Genomic DNA, 18,612 nt, shown 5'->3' with positions numbered 1-18,612 from the left:
CAACACTGACGAAAACGGAAACCATATTCAGCTTGTCACTTATGAAGAAGTCGGTTTAACACCAGACGCTGTGGAAACTGATAAACCACACAGGCATTAATAAGATCTGTGTGGTCTCTAGTTTTTTGGGCGGACGTGCTCACTGCCTTGGAACATTCTCCTCACTGTGCGTGTGTGTGTGTGTGTGTGTCTGTGTGTGTATGTGTTGCCTCCTCTGGTGTTGATGTCGACCGACTGCCACCGAGTCTGACGGCGAGCAGGCAGGCTTTTTCTCAAAAAAACAGCAAAACATTCCAGGTGAACCCGCAACACCTCCACACTTTTTTTTTTTTTTTTTTTTTTTTTTTTTTTCTCCTGGTGGAAGCGGTGACCCGTCCTGTCCGAGCCTCCACCGGGTCGGTCCGAAACGATGAGCCATCCTCGGCCGGACGAGTTCGAGCCTCCTCCGGAGTGCCCGGTCTTCGAGCCCAGCTGGGAAGAATTTGGAGATCCCTATGCCTTCATTAATAAGATCCGTCCCATCGCCGAAAAAACTGGCATTTGCAAAGTCCGCCCGCCTCCGGTGAGTGCGATTAAAGCTGAAAAAACCGACGCGGATGCTGAATTAGTTGACCGTTAAGACGGTTGTAGATGGACCTGGGGATTTAAAGGGACTGTTCAACATGGCGGATACACGGCTATGTTCATTCTTTGTGCTGCCGCTGCTAGCTAGCTCTCATTTGTGATTATTTACGTCGTGTTCTTTCGGTGGACTTTTAGCTCGGTGGCAGCAGCACAGATGTGTCGGCATGTTAAAAATGGACCGTAGTCGTGGTTCGCCGTGTGTCAACAAAGTCCCTGTGGTCCGGTCATTGAGCCACTTAGCTGATGTGCTAACTATCAGCTAACAGCTCAACCTGTCATAATTTAGCACACGGCTTTGACATAGGTGGCTATGCGGAAGCCATTCGGCTGCGTAGAAGATTATGATGATATCATAGTAAGATAACCGTGAATTTTAACACTTCTCCTTCATTTTCGGCCTTAAATTTCCCGACAGCCTTGCACGTAATTATGGATTATTTGTTGAAGAGCATCATGATGCAGTTGGGTCACCCAGTGTACCCCAGTGTGTGTGTGTGTGTGTGTGTGTGTGTGTGTGTGTGTGTGAGTGAGAGAGAGAGATCCATCACTTCTCGGTCAAACTGGCATTTTCCTATGAATAACTAAAACAGTGGTTATTTATGTCATGAGCCAGGCTAAATAGTCATAATGTTCCCCTTAATGTTCAAGTGTCATATAAATTGGCCCATGCTTGGGGCAAGAATGCACTGGGTTATTTCTTTACAAAGATCACTTTACTTGCCGAATAACAGGTTGTGTCTCTTGAAGTTGTGGTTTAACTCGCCATATTACACGACATTACAGTTGTGCTGTACATTATTACAACTGTTCAAGTTTCTTGAAGATGAGGCACTGTTCATGTATGAGCCTGTTATGTAGGGTGTTGTCCTCCATGTTGGCTTTGTGGTAAGCTGGGCTGGTGAGTGAGTCTTCCATCTGGCCATTTTGTGTGCCAGTGGGGTTTTTTTGGCTAGTGACTTTAAACAAGAATTTGGTTTTCTTTTGTGACAGGGTTTTGTCATTGTACATGCTAGGCCGTGTCATGTGTGGTATTGAGACAAATATTGATCGATGTTGCGAGCTATAAACTGAAAAGGATCACTCTTTGCTCACTCACTGCTCACTTCTTTCGGTGTCAGCAGGCCTCCCATCTTTGCCAAACTTGATTCTAACATCAGTTTAAAAACCTGCAACCAATCTACTTAATTTCAGCTTAATTTAGTTACAATTGATAAATAAAAATGAAAAGTAATTAAATTTGGATCCATGCTTTGAAAAACAATCGACATAAGTGGGCAGTATTAAGGAAAAGAGGAAAAACAAATAGATTTTGCAGTATGACTAATCAATGCAACAATGAAAAACAATAAACTAACTTGGTTACATGTTTTGATGACCTTCATGGGTATTTTTGTTGCTGTTTAGGGTTGGCAGCCTCCGTTTGCCTGTGATGTGGACAGGCTTCACTTTGTTCCTCGGATCCAGAGGCTCAATGAACTGGAGGTGAGTTTTGTTAGTCAGGTTACACCAGTGATTATTTTTTGTTGCATTGATGCTATTTCTAGGCCGAGGCAGGCTACACCCATAATAACAATTCTTGAACAAAGAACACTAATGTTACTAATGCCTATTAATAATGTTATGTAACAAAGGATGGATTGCAAATTTAGACTGATAATTACAAGGCTTAAACGCTATGTAATTCTGACTTTAAAATGTCTAATTTAAAGTGCATTTATTTATTTTTCTATTTATTTATTTATTTTGAACAATAGGACACACCACTCTTACTTTCTTGGATAAATATAGGCCTGTTCATATTATATTTCTTCAGTGATTGTCTCGGTTTTCCTTTGAATGCCTTGAATTCCATGTCTGTGTTCATTTCCTTGAATTTAATTTATTTGTAGCTGACTGGTGTCATTGCTTATGTCATTTCCCAGGCACAGACCAGAGTTAAGCTCAACTTCTTGGACCAGATTGCCAAATTTTGGGATTTGCAGGGATGTGCCCTGAAGATTCCACACGTGGAGAGGAAGATTTTGGATCTATATAAGCTAAACAAGGTTGATTATTGGCATCACCGCACATTATTTTTATAAATATTTTAAATTGCAGTTAACATTAATGTAACTCACTGTCTTTTCAGCTGGTAGCAGAGGAGGGTGGATTTGACATTGTCTGTCGGGACAGGCGATGGACCAAGATTGCACTACAAATGGGCTTTGCCCCTGGCAAAGCTGTCGGCTCACACCTGCGAGGGCATTATGAGAAAATCCTCTATCCCTACAATCTCTTTCAGAGTGGAGCAAACCTGCTGGTGAGTTGGACAGTTGCATCCATAGGACAGCACATCTTGTTCCTGATGATACACACAGAGACATGCTGTCATACATACAGCAATGGGTGGCTCGTCTGTGGACAAAGACCTAATAATGCTTATCCATAGCTTTTATTTCTACCATTAATGTCATGCCATTAATACCATTATTAAAAAAATAAATTCATACTGAAATTATACATTTATTACGTTAAAACATTTGCGTTTCCATTTGAATTAGAAGCCACTTGTCCTGTAAAAGATTTGAAGGCATTGTTATGATCGTGAAATAAATGCATTATTAGGTCACGCATGTTTGTGTTGAACTACAGCTTACATCAATGATTTATGTAATATTGTTTTTCAAGATAAAAGTTTGGAATTTACTGGAATTTATTAATATACTCAAGTGTGAATTTATCATCTGGTGTCTAGTCATTTCATTCAATAGCTTTCACACCCTAATATTCCATAATATCTTGCAAGAGAGCTTATTCAAGGTCATTGGACTGGTATTGTGTGACCTCTTGGATAGGTCACTCTAAATTGTTTAATTACCCAAGCTCTCTCTTGACTCAGGCACCAGAGCCAGCTTCCAAACTGATGCGTTTGGAGGCTGATCCTGAACTTGAAAAGGTATGTTTGTGTCATGGTTAAGAAGCCACTTGGCTAACAAAATGCATGTTTATCTATGGCTGGTTATGTTTTCAGAATTTATCAATTTATCCCTTTTTAGAACAGTTTTATTTCAATGTTCAAACAAAACAAGCAATCTTTCCTTCTACAAGTGAGTCTACGTTTCACACGTATCTTGGGACAAATGTAAAAACACAATGCTTTTGTTTCTGTGACAGGCAGCAGTCAGCCGTTATGTGACAGTTATGTATCAGTTAAAACACTGTTGTAGACTTTCTCTTTTCCTCTGTCATTATCAAATGTTACTATATTTGATTAAACAGAAAACTCGCAGGTAACTTCTGTACATCTGATATTCTTTACCTGCCCTCAGCAGCCTCAGTTCAAGTTTGTCTATCTACGTCTGGTTTGGCATGTTCCTCTCGAGTTTCTGTTTGGGGTGACGAGCTGTAACTAACCACATCCTTCTTATGACCTCTTTTGTCTCCTGGCTGTTTAAGTTGAAACTATTTTTAATACCAACTACAGTCTTTGATATAGTATGCCCCATTCTTTCAACCACATTTGGTAGCTACAGATACTTCCTAGTAACTGTCACATACGGTTTTTTCAGTTTATTTCATTATCACTGATAAACTGAAGGCTGTGGTACGCTCTAACTGCTTGTTCTAGACAGTTAAATCTTGTCTGACTGTGTTTACATATTCATAGTCAAAGCTCTATATGATATTCCTTTCACATCTTACTGATCACTGCATTTGAGCGTACATGTATTTCCAGTTAGGCACACAACAGCTTTTTAATTACCAGTGACTGTGGCTTTAACTGGAATATCATTTCCCTCAGTGTGTCCAGAAGCCGGTCCAGTCGGTGGAGAGTACAGGAAGCATGGAGAGCATGGACATTAAGGAGCACAAGCCGCAGGACCAGGCTCAGAGGCCACCTGCCCAGACACCTGACACTTGCCCCAGTGCCCGCAGAGCCAAGCGCATGAAGTGTGAGGTGGGTGTTGTTGGAGAGAGGGCAACGCACACTTGATTAAAACGGTCCTGAAACCAGCAGCAGGGACTCCATTCTTTAATGTTCTCTACACACATCATCATTTTAGTATTGTTAAGTTGCTAGCAGTTTCACTTCTCACTTATTCTTACTTAGGCCGTCTGTGTGAAGACTGAACCAGGTGAGCCCGGCGAGAGCAAGCCGAACCTGAGGCGGAGGATGGGTTCTTTAGTTGCCAAGCCAGAACCAGGTCAGACTCCACATCCTAGAGAGAAAAAATAGTTATACAGACATTTACATTTTACAGTATTTATTGTAATACTTTACTTTAACCACCACTAAAATATTATATATACTGGTATAAGATTTATAACCATTATAAAAATATTTAATAAATTAGTTATAAGTAATTGTAAGTAAGTAAAGGTTTTTATTTGGAACTTCTTGTTATAATGGTTGTGCAAACACTTGTTCATAGTGTTAGTATGTTTCCTGTTGTCTTGCAGAGAAAGAGATTCCCATTCCAGTGAAACAGGAACCAGTTGAAAGTAGAGAACCAATAATTGAAGCTGACAAATTCAAGTCACGGTACAAGAAATTCATCCCTCCAGTTCCCCCAAGTCCCGTAAGTATAAAAGTCTTCGTATATGATACCAGTATCCTTATCAACACATCACAGTTTAATGCATCATCCGTTATCCAAATGCAACTTTAGGTAAAGTATATTTCCTTTCTTCACTGATCTAATAGCTTCTGCTAATGCAGTTTATAGTCTTCCCGTACAATGAACATATACTAGTTAACTTACTTTACATGATACATGTAGTTACATAAAAGGTAAAACAAAAATTTACAGGAGCAGTGTTAAAAGGAGGAAAAATTGTTCTAAAACATGTTGGAACTATTACATAAGCCATGCTCACTGCTCTCAGGATTATAAATTCTCATTAGATGGAATTTACAAGAATATATTGCCAGTTTATTAGGTACACCGAGCTAAAACTAATGCAGTCTAATACAACAGCCCTGCTATAAATTCTGCCTTCAGGAGGGTTATAATGTTGGGTTTTCATACTAGCATTATACAGACAGGTGTCTTTATTGTTCTGTCCATCCCATTTCTATCGATGAGGGTAGGCCAAATAGTAGAAACACCACTCTGTATACTGCAATACAGTTAAATAGCACCACAAACTACAGCTTCCAACATGATCATAGAGTTCAGTCAATCTCTCTCTAAACTTGATTTTACAAAGACTGAACATTTGAACTTTCTCGAAGGTTGCACTTATTGCACGACTATTGTGTTAGATGGCATTAATTTGAGCTAAGTGTACCTAATAACCTGGCAGCTGAGGGTATGTTTCACTTGCAATTTGGCTTTCTCGTTGGTAATAAATTTGGTGTGAGTTGATGTCAGCCTCCAGTTTGAAAAGGCTGTGTGTAGAGGAGGCTTTTGTGGATAATTGGTGTCACTTTAGTCAGTAGTCATGGCTCTGAAACAGATTCATTACAAACTCCTCCTTTTGTTCTCCAGGTGGATCTGGTTGTGTGTCTGGTGTGTGGCAGTGGGGGAGATGAAGACCGTCTGTTGCTGTGTGACGGCTGTGACGACAGCTATCACACTTTCTGCCTGATCCCTCCTCTACACGACGTTCCCAGAGGAGACTGGAGGTGCCCCAAGTGTCTGGCTCAGGTGAGGATGAACTGCAGAGTTTGATTAATGTGATGTGAACTGACTCTCCATTAATGAGCCGTGGAAGGTTTTCTGTCTGCATCTGACATCTACAGTAGTATACAAAAAAGTTTAATATCAAAAAAGAAAATATAGAAACGTCTATGAAAGCTATTAAATGGCTCCAAAACACATCTAACACATTTGTACAATGATGTTGTTTTTTCTGTCTCACATGCAGGAATGCAGCAAACCTCATGAGGCGTTCGGCTTTGAACAAGCGTACAGAGACTATTCCCTGCGTGCATTCGGGCAAATGGCTGATGCGTTCAAATCTGATTACTTTAACATGCCAGTTCATGTAAGTAGAAAAGGTTTCAAAAATAAATCTATTCTCCCTCTTGGTGTGAGCGCTTTAAATTTGAAAATGTTTTTCATGTGTTTTATAGATGGTACCGACAGAGCTGGTGGAGAAGGAGTTCTGGCGTTTGGTTGGAGCCATCGAAGAGGATGTTACTGTAGAATATGGAGCAGATATTGCCTCAAAGGAGTTTGGGAGTGGATTCCCCATTCCAAATGGAAAATTAAAGGTTTCCCCAGCTGATGAGGTAAATTGATCCCCACACACTGTAATATACCCCTGACAGAAGGTATTCAATACTTTATGTCAGAGGTCTGTGGAATCAAAATGTGGGAGTCAAGTCTTTTTAGACTGTATTTGATAGCTTGAGTCTATCATAAAAATAAGTGGTGTGAGCAGTATATCACACAATAATTCCTGTGTTATTGATCCGAGTATGTCGTCCCTCTTACAGAAATACCTCAAGTGTGGCTGGAACCTCAACAACCTGGCGATGATGAACCCTTCTGTCCTGACTCATGTGACAGCTGACATCTGTGGGATGACGCTGCCTTGGCTTTATGTTGGCATGTGCTTCTCCTCGTTCTGCTGGCACATTGAGGATCACTGGAGCTACTCCATCAACTACCTGCACTGGTACTTTTGAAAAACATCTGCTGATACCTTAGCTCAGCTGCTCTTCTTGTTTTTATTTGGTTTGTGTTGCTAAAACCTGGACTTTGCTCCTCATTTTTGGCTCGGTACAACTAAACTTTTGTGTTTATTTTATTTACTTCAAGGGGGGAACCCAAAACCTGGTACGGAGCTCCTGGTTTTGCAGCAGAACAGTTGGAGGAGGTCATGAAGAAACTGGCCCCGGAGCTGTTCGAGTCTCAGCCTGACCTGCTGCACCAGCTGGTCACCATCATGAACCCCAACACCCTGATGGCCCACGGAGTCCCGGTACGTTTCTATGACTTTCACCTGCACTAATGCCTTTCTGTTTCTTGTCCACAGCAACACACAGCGGATACCTAAATGAACGAGCTGCTGGTCTCTTTACCCAGAACATGAATCATATTCTTTTGTCTCCTCCCTCTGCTTCAGATTTACAGAACAAACCAGTGTGCTGGTGAGTTTGTCATCACGTTTCCTAGAGCCTACCACAGTGGCTTCAATCAGGGCTTCAACTTTGCTGAGGCAGTAAACTTCTGCACTGTGGACTGGGTATGCATCTGTTAATTTATGTTATTCCTAACAACACGTCCCAGTTGTTTATGAAACTGAAGTACTTCCTCAAGCTTGCCTGATAAAGACGTGGTCCTTGGAAAAGACAGAGGAGTAATTTTCAAATATTCATTCATTTTGAATTGTTCATGATTTTATGACATTGGTTGCCAAAATACACACGTAAAGGTATGAATTGCTGATGGTTAATGCATCAGTATTAGATTAACTTCCATATTCAGAGTTTTTTCAAAGGCCACCAATATTAACTGGAGGAAAGGAAAGACTGTTTGTTTTAAATGTAATGGATTTTATTTAATGTGGGGCAACTAATGATTATTTCCATCTAATTTAATATGCAGATTATTTTCTCAATTAATCATTTGGTCTGTACAATGTATGAAAATGTGAAGAATTACATCCACAACCTGCAACCCAGAGCTAAAGATTTGCTGTAACAAAAGAAAATATTCACATTTGAGGAGCTGGAATCAGTGCAACTTTGCCTTTTTTGCTTGAAATAATTTAGAAATCATTTAGCCAACAAAATTGATTTTCTGTGTATTTCATGCATGAGCCACTCCTGTGACACTGTGTTTTAGTTACATGCATTTTTTTGTGGATTTGACCTCACATGAATTGTCCTTACCACCTTTTTTTCCCCTATCTGTGATACCAGATGCCTCTTGGCAGGCAGTGTGTTGACCACTATCGTATGCTGCACCGGTACAATGTGTTCTCCCATGATGAGATGGTGTGCAACATGGCCTCGAAAGCAGGCACACTCGATGTGGTCTTGGCCTCAGCTGTCCACAAGGACATGGTCATCATGATCCAAGAGGAGCAGGAACTGAGAGAGAAAGTGAAGAAAATGGTAAGATAGTCCTCATTATCATGTTCTTATACCATTATACTTATTCTGCATACAGCCCCAATAAAGACAGGTTGTCTTTATCTTTCTGTAAAATTACACTTTTTTCAGTGTAAAGACATAATAGTGTAAATTTTATGTAAGCTACATAAGTTACATAAGTTACATAGTTAACAGTCCAGGGTTCCAGGCTTTCCCTACAACATTTACAAGTTAACAAGTCTAAGGAAATATCATGCTCCCTCAAGCAAACACACTCACTGTGTTGCGCTTTTCTTGGATTTGCTTTTAACACTTTTGTTGTTGTGTCACACCTTCAGGGGGTGTTTCACCTCAAGGAGGCAAAATACGATCACCTCCAGGATGACGAGCGGCAGTGTGCCAAGTGCAGGACCACCTGTTACCTGTCTGCCCTCACCTGTCCCTGTAGCGCAGGAGTACTGGTCTGTCTGCACCACATCAGCGACCTCTGCTCCTGCCCTGTCACCAACTACACACTGAAGTAAGTCCCTCTTGAGCTGAGTCAGAGGCAGTTAACGGGCGTTGTGTGCCTAGATCTATGAATGTAATGAATATGTCTGGAAAATATGTATTCTATTACTGAAAACTCCATTTGTTTAGATTTATGTGTCTTATTACCACTGTGTACCCCATAACTTCAGTGTTGTGTTTGGTCCTGCAGTTACAGATACACACTGGACGAGCTGTTCCCCATGATGACTGCTGTGAAGCAGCGAGCTGAACTGTATGATGAGTGGGCCTCCCGTGTGACCGAGACACTGGAGGCTAAACTGGAGAAGAAGAAAGGTAAACAGCAGGAGAAAATAAGAAAACAAAGCATTAAATACATCAGTGGTATTACATGGTTAAGCCAAATAACTAATATCTTAAAATTTAGTGCTTCGAAAACACACATCTGCAAACTTTTGCTGATTATGATTTCACTGGTAAAGCAATCTTTTATTGTGAGACTAATTTCTATGCTGGAGACACACTCTCTCACTGTGTGGTTCCATGTTGGGTCCAAAATACTGTAGCTAGGAGGGATGACCAAATGTCCCATTCATAGCAGCAAAAATACACTGTTGTGGATCACACAGTGTGGCATGTGTTGTCATCACACCATTAGCTGTCATCAAGCATCACTATTCTGCAAAGTTGATTCTTTTTGTTTACTGACTAGTATACAGGTCTTCTAACCCTGATCATCTCATGATACAGCACATCTGAGTAGAGGAATGGTGCGTTTAGGTGCTGTAGTGTAGCTAAAACTTTCCATTCAGTACAACTAAGTGTCACATTTATGAAAAGGTTTTACAGCCTTCATGTCTGATAATTATTTGCATTCCCCATTGAGTTTCCAAACATCATAGTTTATCAAAGCGATGCCATGTGGAAGCTCTGTCGCCAGTGTGTGAATTCACGACCAGGAAGAATTCACAATCCACTCCACCATTAAAGTTAACTAAAGTTATGTAACTCTAACAAAACATAGTCTGGAATTGTGTTTTATTGTGATGGGCTGTGTTTTATTGTGATGTGTGGGCTCCTGGAAGGAGGGAAAATCTACTAAAATGTAAAAATTACAGCACCACTTGCATGAATTGGGAAATGGCTGTCAGTAATGTCAGTTATAAGCACACAGGATTTACTCAGCTGTGCAAAACTAGTGGTGTGGTCCTCTAAGCAAATGGTACTAAACCACCACTGTGACCAAAAATGTGATCATGTGACCAAAAAAACAACTAGACACACTAAGTCATTTGTTGCTCAGCAATGTGAATGTTACTGTATGTGTCAGACTGTGATTAACCAGGTGTTCTTTCCTCAGGCTTGCCAGTCTTCCGCTCCCTTCTTGTTGAATCAGAATCCAATCTGTTCCCTGACAACGACCTGCTGCGTCGGCTTCGTCTAGTCACACAAGATGCAGAGAAGTGCTCCTCGGTGGCACAGCAGCTGTTGAACGGCAAGAGGCAGACCAGGTAGCATTAATACACTCTACTACATCAGAGTGCATGAGCCATGTCTTCACATTACTTGTGAGGAAATAGTTTTAGTGCCTTAATGGGTTTTTTTTTTCACTGGACACCCTCCCCTAGGTATCGGTGTGGTAGTGGGAAATCACGGAGTCAGTTGACTGTGGAGGAGCTGAGTTCGTTTGTGAGGCAGCTGTATAACCTCTCCTGCAGTCTCCCTCAGGCCCCCATGTTGAAGGTAAGCTGAGGAGAAGAAATATGTCCTGTGACGTTACCTCAATGAAACTATATTCCTTTTAATTAAAGCTGCGCAAGCACTGTGAGTTTTTATTATGTCCTGCTGCCACCACGACACCATGGTGGTATTTGGGACATTATGATGTCAGGCTGGCATCTTTGACTCCGTAGACACATTCATGTGAACACGATAAGTCAAAATGAAACATAGAAACTTCATACTTACACCACAGGTGCCTGATATGGAGCATGATTGGACTGTGGAGCACTCTCTTGCATATATTTGCATATTAATTGGGAAACTTCAAATTTCCCAGAAACTGCTGTAACTGCGACGCTTCAAGCAAACAAGTTCAAGACGTGCAAAGACAAACATATTGGTATGAAAAATCTTTGCTAATTAATGAGCTAATTGGCTTAATTAGGAGACAACTGATCTCCCGTGTGAACCCAAGAACTCAGGTATCCTATGTGGAGCAGACCTGATTAGATTTTGGTGTGCCACAATGTGAGCGTTCATGTAGGACACCTCAGTTCTGCCCACTAACAGAGCCAGTGAAGTTTATTCAAACAAGCGCTGCCCTCTTAACAATGTTGACAAAATCCTGGAGGATTTTGTCTCATTTGTCTGTTCTGCTGCAAAGTGCAATTTTATATCACACCAGTTTCAGCCAAATCTTATGGCTAAACCTCTGAAATACTTCCTCACAATCTCACTACAGTTTGTAACGGAACTTTCAAACCATGGAACCGCTCGGAGTGCCAGACAGACATGTCAGAAACCTATCCAATCATCCGACAGCCAGATCGTTGATTGTTCAGACACTTAAGGCATTGTGACCCCCCCCCCCACCCCCCCCCCCCACCCACCAAATGAAACTGAGCTTCAAACAACAATCAATCTGGCAGATATTCAGCTCAATTCTAACTTCTGTGTGATATACTGAATGTGATTTTGATTAACACAGAAATCACATATGCAAAAGCATGAATTTGAACGTCCTGCATGTTTGATTCGATGTCTTTCCTTAGGAACTCCTGAATCGCATCGAAGATTTCCAGCAGCACAGCGAGAAGGTCCTGGCAGATGAAGTTCCCAGCGTCGCAGAGATCCAGAGCCTGTTAGACGTCAGCTTTGACTTTGACGTGGAGCTGCCTGAGCTGCCTCGTCTGAGAGTGAGGCTGGAGCAGGCACGCTGGCTGGAGGCCGTGCAACAGGCCAGCGCCCAGCCTGCCACCCTGACTCTGGAGACCATGAGGAGGCTCATCGACCAGGGAGTCGGCCTGTCACCTCATCCCTCCGTGGAGAAAGCCATGGCACGTCTCCAGGAGCTGCTCACTGTGTCCGAGCACTGGGAGGACAAGGCGAGCAGTCTCCTTAAAGCCAGGTGAGAGCAGCATGGCCTGATCCATGATGATGTTAGCATTTAAACCATAGGGTCAAAAAAAACCATCCAAAAGCTCAAGAAGATATTGTGATAGGTTTTCATTCTCTGTTAATAGTAGCTTTAATCCGAAGACCTATCATTTCTTTATGTAATTTTATTCTACCAGTCAAAGCTTGACAATTCTGTCCAGGTATTTGCACTGACTGATTGTAACTGAATCATGTAATATTACATCAGTGCTCCTGATTTTGCTTCATTTTAATTACAGCTAGTGCAAAATGCTGCTGCTAGAATATTCAACAAGATCAACAAAAAGTGAGCATCATATTTAGTTCTGCCCTCATTCCATTGGTTCTCAGTGCTGTTCAGTATTAACTGTCACAAGTGCTTTTCAAAGGCTTTTAATGGCATGGCTGTCAGGAATGTGCATCTATTCTCTCCATTGTCAGAAAACTAATTTCAAGTCAGGGCTTAAATTTCTACATCTTCTAAAAGCGTGATGTTCCTCACCATGTTTACTGCAGCTTTGAATTTTGGGTTTTCATAGCATTAAAATTATTGTTAATAATTGTATAAAGATTTTTGATACTTCTTGAGACTTAGGTTCTATTCCATGTCAAGAGTCTTGCTTTTAAAAGTAACAGTCGGCTTTAAAATAGTTTATAAAAAGAGTTAATAAAAAACTGTGTGTACAGGACATGTTCAATCTTTTGAAAGTTTCCTGTGAGGATGTCTGAAGAAAATGCCATGACAGCTCTTGTTATAGATATTTCTTAAGTTGGAGGTGATGCAGGTATTGTGTCCACATTTATTACCTGCAGTATGTCATTTGTGTTTTTCTGCCCACCAGACCACCACACTCCATAGAGACTCTCAGTGCTGCTGCTGAGAAGGCATCTGGCATCCCCGCTTACCTCCCAAACTGTCTGCTCCTGAAAGACACCATCAGAAAGGCCCAGGAGTGGCTCCAAGAAGCTGAGGAGATTCAGGTTAGGCCACTCATTATACTGCAGTGGATGTTATTGTCTGTGTGGGTTGATTTTAATGTGATTTTAACACAAAAAAAATCTGCTCATTTCAGGCCAGTGGTTGCGTACTGATGGTGGACAGCCTCTCTGACATGGTGCTACGTGGACAAGCCATTCAAGTCCACCTGGAACCTTTAGACAGGCTGGAGTCTTTAATGGTAGAAGTACAGGAATGGAAAGAATCTGCAGCTGCAACTTTCCTGCAGAAAGACTCAACGCTTACCTTACTGGAGGTAAATTACCACAAATTTAAAATGAATATTTAGACCATTTCTGATCCATCCATCTGCATCGTGTCCCAGTGATGTCCTGGCTCCTGCTGGATTTTAATGTCCAAAGGAAATGTTCAACCTGTTCTTCAGCAGCCACATTGTTAATAAAGTTAGGAACTGTTTCACCACCATTTGTGGTGTTTTGTATTGAATACACTTTTACATTTAGATGTGGTGACAGATGCTTTGAGGCTGTACTACTGAGAAGACAACCTAACTTTCTCTGTGATCACTCATTTTAAATGTCAATAAAGCCACTAACACAGCACATCTGCTGTCATACTCAGACAGACCTATATTTATTTTTAATTTTTATTAGATGACATCATGATAACAAAACAAGGATTTAATGTACAGGGCAGCAGCATGGTTAACAGGTAGTGTTAATGAGTCACGGTTAAATCACTGTTTCTTCCTGGTTCCTTTGTCCTACAACAGAAGCAATTAAATATGTGAATGAGAGCAACTACGTCATGAGTTTGATTTATCAAATCAAACTATTTATTATTAATGAGAGCAGGATGGGACGGAACAGAGGGTTTAACAAACTATGTCCCTCCTTCCTTCTTTTGCTTTTTTCCTTTCTTTCTCTGTCTATCTCACTAATTACAAACACTGTATTATGTGTTAAGACAAAGTCTGTAACAAAGGAAATGTATCATTAAATATTCACCTTAAGTCAATTATTAATAAATACAGGCGATGCATATATGTCAGTTTCATGCTTCAGAGACGTTAGCTGCTTCAGTAAAAGTAGACCCGGTGTGTAAAGATAGCAGAGCAGAGAGAAGAGCTGCAGAGCATTCGCCTTAGCTCCTCTGGACCTGTTAGTGCAAAAGGAGCCTCTCAGTTAATTTTTTCATCACAGGTTCTGTGCCCAAGATGTGAAGTTGGAAATGTGCGTTCTCCAAAGAGGAAGGCCAAGAAAGGGAAAGAATCTCCTAAAAGTAACAAAAAGAAAACGCTGAGGCTCAACACTCTCACTGAGGTGGAAAAAGCACTTTCAGAGACCAAGGATTCTACCTCTGCGGTAAGTATGGTCATTCTAACAGTCACCTTTTAAGATAAGTGTATAATGTTAGTAGATGTAATTGCCAAGTGAACACTGACTTATTCTGAATTTGCCTTTATTTTATTCACCAGATGGCAACTCTGGAGGAGCTGCGGGTTCGGGAGATGGAGGCTTTCTCTAATCTCAGGGCAGCAAATGAGTCAAAGCTCCTCCCCACAGCAGACTGCATGGACCTAAAGGTGTGTGTCTGTCAGAAGGTGCCCATGGGTGCGATGCTACAGTGTGAACTCTGCAGGGATGCCTTCCACAGCGTGTGTGTCAGAGATGCATTGGACTCCTGCGAAACACAACCGTGGCTCTGTCCGTATTGCCAGCTATCAGAAAAACCCCCCCTGAACAAAGTCCTGCCCCTGCTGTCATCCCTGCGGTGCATAGGGGTGCGCCTGCCAGAGGGCGACGCTCTGCATCACCTGGTTGAGAGGACAGTAAACTGGCAGCACCGAACACAGCAGGTCTCACAGAGGTGTAACCTACCAGAGCTGGAGGAGCGACCAGGAACTCCTCCCACCCTGACCTGCTGGGTATCAGGCAGCCATGACACTCACAGCAACACTCAGGTGGATCATCATCAGCTCGTGCCACTGTGTTTGCACTTCAGTGAAAACGTATGATTTGCAGATTAAGTTAAGTTTGGGATTTGATGTGTTTGATACAGGCTCCTTGCTTGACTCCAGAGTGGAATAGAACAAGCCATGCTCAGACTGTCTTCTACACCGAGCAGAGATGCATCCCGCTGCAGGGTCTGTGTCCTCTCATTCTGAACTGCAGTAGTGACTACATGGAAAAAAAAACCCAACTCTTTTTGCACATTGTTTGAAAACATGAGTCACGGTTAATCGTTCATTTTAGATTGTTATTGTTTATATTCTGGTATTTTTCTGTGTGACAGGCTTGAGTCGGGAGCTGGAGGAGCTGATGGTGGAGGGGCTCCTGCTGCAGGTGTCTCTGCCAGAGGTTCAGAGCCTCTACCACGTTTTATTGGACAGAGCCACGAGCCAGCACACAAACAGATGCATGTTGCCACCACAGGACGAGTCCACAGACTGTGACAAACACATGCAGTTTAACTCTCAGGGAAAAAATCTGCCACTGAACCAGGTAGAAACAAAAAGATTCTATGAAAACACATAACATCATAACTGCCTCAATATCAGTTCTAATTGATGTTGTTTTTATTTTCAGGATGGTGTCACCACCATTAGAGATACTGTGACTGGCTCAGAAAAGAAAGCGAAGCGGCATCTGGAGAGGGAAGGTTTAGATGCAGAGCGCAGGCTGAAGGACAAAAAGCACTCCCACAAAAGACAGAAGATGAATAAGAAGAACCTGCAGCGCAGACCAGCCTCGACCTCGTCCTCCCCGCGCTCTGATTTCTCCCAGTCTGACGACTCTGATGAGGAAATTGCTGTGTGTCCAGCAGAGAGATGTCAGCTGCCAGAGGGAGATGAGGTGAGAAAAATGTCAAAGCAAGGCCACAATAAAACCTCTGATATACAGTTTATCTTTTCTCTGCAGAAGACAGGGAGATGTTATGTAAATATAGAATTAATATAATCATCATAATATAAGCATCATGTCACAGAATAAATTAATGTCCTTCAATAATTGTAGATCTTATTGTCACCACTGGTTTCCCATCATTCTTTAACATCCTTGAAACTGGTAGTAAATTACATTCTATTAGGGCTACTGTTTTGCTACTATTTTGACCCTTTGACACACCCTTACTTGTTGTCAAGCTGCCACAGACACTTCCTACTAAGATTTTACATGGCTGAGCAAGATACTTCATGGCAAGTCATGTCTATGGGACCAAAAGGGGGACAGTTCCGGTCTGCATAAAGGGGCGTGTCAGGAGACCTAAAGTGTTTAAATCCAATGCCTGAATCATCGATGGTGAAGATCGAATGAGTTGGAGAAAAAAAAAAAAATCATGTAATAATATAATATAATATTAATTATCAGACATCTTACACGTCAGACATAATAACGTTAGCTTCTAGTTCAGTCAGACTGACAGTCAAGCAAGAGAAAACTGTTCTGAAATGCAAAATAATAGAATTTGAATCATGTGATAAAACAAAAAGGAAAAAATTAATCGTTTGACAGCCCTACATTCTGTGTGGTAATAAAAGAGTCAATGTTGAGAGTAAAGAGAAAATGTACTAACAAGACTATATGTGGACGACTACTACTACTTTATTACTTTATTATCTACTTTATTTGACCAACTGGTAGTGCTGAAGCTCCATATTAACTTCAGCTTAACTTTGGGATATATTTTTGTGCTGATTGAAGACTGTGGATTCTGTCCCCCACTGAGGACACTGATTTAACTTTTTAAAGTGGATTCAATCAATATTTTATTGTAACAACGAATCACAAGCAACCACTGGCAGTGAATCACCCACAGAGACTCATCACTTGATTCTGCGGCCGCCCTCAACTCTACAGAGGTTCAGTGTGTTTCAGCTTTTTGTTTTGCTTTCTGGCCCCGGAAGGTCACTGTTTTGTTTCACTCCCACAGATGTCATAGCATTGTTTTCAGCATAAAAGCTCTTAAATCCCACTGTGCTCTATCTGCTAAGCACCAAACAGCAGACAGTTTGAGACTAGCTGGTGAACATGGAGGAGTGGAGCAACTGAAGAGTCGCATATTTTCTTCAGGAGTTGGTGACGACTAGAATCAGAACTAAAAGACGGTGAATTGGACTTAAATTTCTCAGGTGGCCTTAATTTCAGATGAATGATGGTGTTGCCCCGTACCTGCAGGATGTGTAAATAAGCAACTAAATGCTTCACGCTATCAACAGATTATTTCCTGCTGCCCACTGGCTGCAGGAAAAATCTGTTATTGCAGGTTTAATGTTAAATCACACTCTTGTGTGTGTTTGCCTGCAGGTGGATTGGGTCCAGTGTGACGGTAGCTGTAACCAGTGGTTTCACCAAGTCTGCGTTGGTGTCACGGCCGAGATGGCGGAGAAGGAGGACTACATTTGTGTCAGGTGTACACTGAGCGACGGACACATGAGGAAATAAATGGAGAGAAAGCAGAGATTTTTCTGAAGGATGGCTGAAGAGGCCCGTCTGTCGTCAGCCCGTTATTGGAGCCACCAGTCTGGATGTGTCACTGATCCTGTACCCCCCCTCCCTCGCCCTGTCTCGTCTGTCCGACCCTTTTGTAACAACGGTGCTATCTCCTCTTTGACTTGTTGTCCAGAACTATAATGTTTAGTTATTTTTTTGTATTTTTACATATATATTATATATATTTCTTTCTTCTTATGAATTGTTTGTGGTTGTCTAAATGAAAAAAAACAAAAAAAACACAGGATGTGACGTGTGCTGCATGGGATTCCATTACATTGGCGCAAAGGAGTCTTAAACAGAGTGCACCCAGTAAAGAGGGTTAATCAAGGGGTAATATTATCTTCTCTGGAACTTCCTTGCATGTTAAACCAGAGCTAAGGGGACAGAAGTCAAGGTTTTCACCCCCTATCCCTGAAAACATTACTATAACATTTTTTTCTTTGAAATCCAGTGTTTAGTACATGCATCTTAATATAATTATTCCCTTTTTTTTGTAGAATAGGTTTATTTATCTGAGCAATAATTTTTGTCTGAATTGACTTAAATGGTTTGATCTCCGCTGAGTTGTGTTGGTGCTTTAGCGATGGTGTGATGTACAGAAAGCTACAGGGGTGGATGGGTCGCTGCTGTGGAGTCGAAATGCAGCAGGCTGAAGGAAGAAGTCTCTGCTGACATGTACATCCACAGCATGTAACCTGGTAAAAGATACTGTGGGAAGGACTCGGGGGTAGCTGAAGATGTTACAAGTTTATATTGTGGAATAAAGCCCTTTTGTTCTATTGAGAAGTCTCCTCCCTTGACTTGAACATGGTAGAAAGAAACCACTAGATGTCCTCGTAATCTTGATAAGAGAACACAATTTGGAGTTTAACACTCAT

General features: G+C 41.5%; 1 protein-coding gene across 2 annotated transcripts; it reads left to right on the top strand.

Moving 5' to 3' along the window:
* Window positions 1-293: 293 nt before the first annotated feature.
* kdm5bb (lysine demethylase 5Bb) lies at window positions 294-18,514 on the top strand. Of its 2 annotated transcripts, XM_071477127.1 has the most exons (28): window positions 294-562; window positions 2,029-2,106; window positions 2,547-2,669; window positions 2,753-2,923; window positions 3,503-3,559; window positions 4,406-4,561; window positions 4,715-4,808; window positions 5,065-5,183; window positions 6,096-6,254; window positions 6,475-6,594; window positions 6,683-6,841; window positions 7,049-7,230; window positions 7,374-7,536; window positions 7,681-7,800; window positions 8,480-8,674; window positions 8,992-9,173; window positions 9,354-9,478; window positions 10,503-10,653; window positions 10,771-10,885; window positions 11,917-12,272; window positions 13,123-13,261; window positions 13,354-13,533; window positions 14,441-14,602; window positions 14,716-15,201; window positions 15,300-15,384; window positions 15,534-15,742; window positions 15,827-16,093; window positions 17,546-18,514. In XM_071477127.1, exons 1-28 carry the CDS (start codon window positions 410-412, stop codon window positions 17,681-17,683), a joined length of 4,644 nt encoding a protein of 1,547 aa, XP_071333228.1. In that variant the 5' UTR covers window positions 294-409; the 3' UTR covers window positions 17,684-18,514. The 2 variants fall into 2 exon arrangements, with proteins under 2 accessions (XP_071333228.1, XP_071333229.1); XM_071477128.1 differs by lacking the exon at window positions 3,503-3,559.
* Window positions 18,515-18,612: the final 98 nt, after the last annotated feature.

This window comes from Trachinotus anak, unplaced genomic scaffold, assembly GCF_046630095.1.
Source record: "Trachinotus anak isolate AG129_WGS33_773 ecotype Australia unplaced genomic scaffold, CSIRO_AGI_Tana_v1 ptg000004l, whole genome shotgun sequence".
NCBI classification, from domain to species: domain Eukaryota; kingdom Metazoa; phylum Chordata; class Actinopteri; order Carangiformes; family Carangidae; genus Trachinotus; species Trachinotus anak.
Note: the sequence above shows the minus strand (reverse complement) of the source record. Positions and strands in the feature narration are given on the sequence as shown.

Bases quoted from the DNA above. Each gene is read 5' to 3' on its own strand.
- kdm5bb (XM_071477127.1), top strand. From the start codon at position 410: ATGAGCCATCCTCGGCCGGACGAGTTCGAGCCTCCTCCGGAGTGCCCG. The intron at 7,801-8,479 runs GTATGCATCTGT...CTGTGATACCAG, and splicing joins ACTTCTGCACTGTGGACTGG to ATGCCTCTTGGCAGGCAGTG. The intron at 10,886-11,916 runs GTAAGCTGAGGA...GTCTTTCCTTAG, and splicing joins CTCAGGCCCCCATGTTGAAG to GAACTCCTGAATCGCATCGA.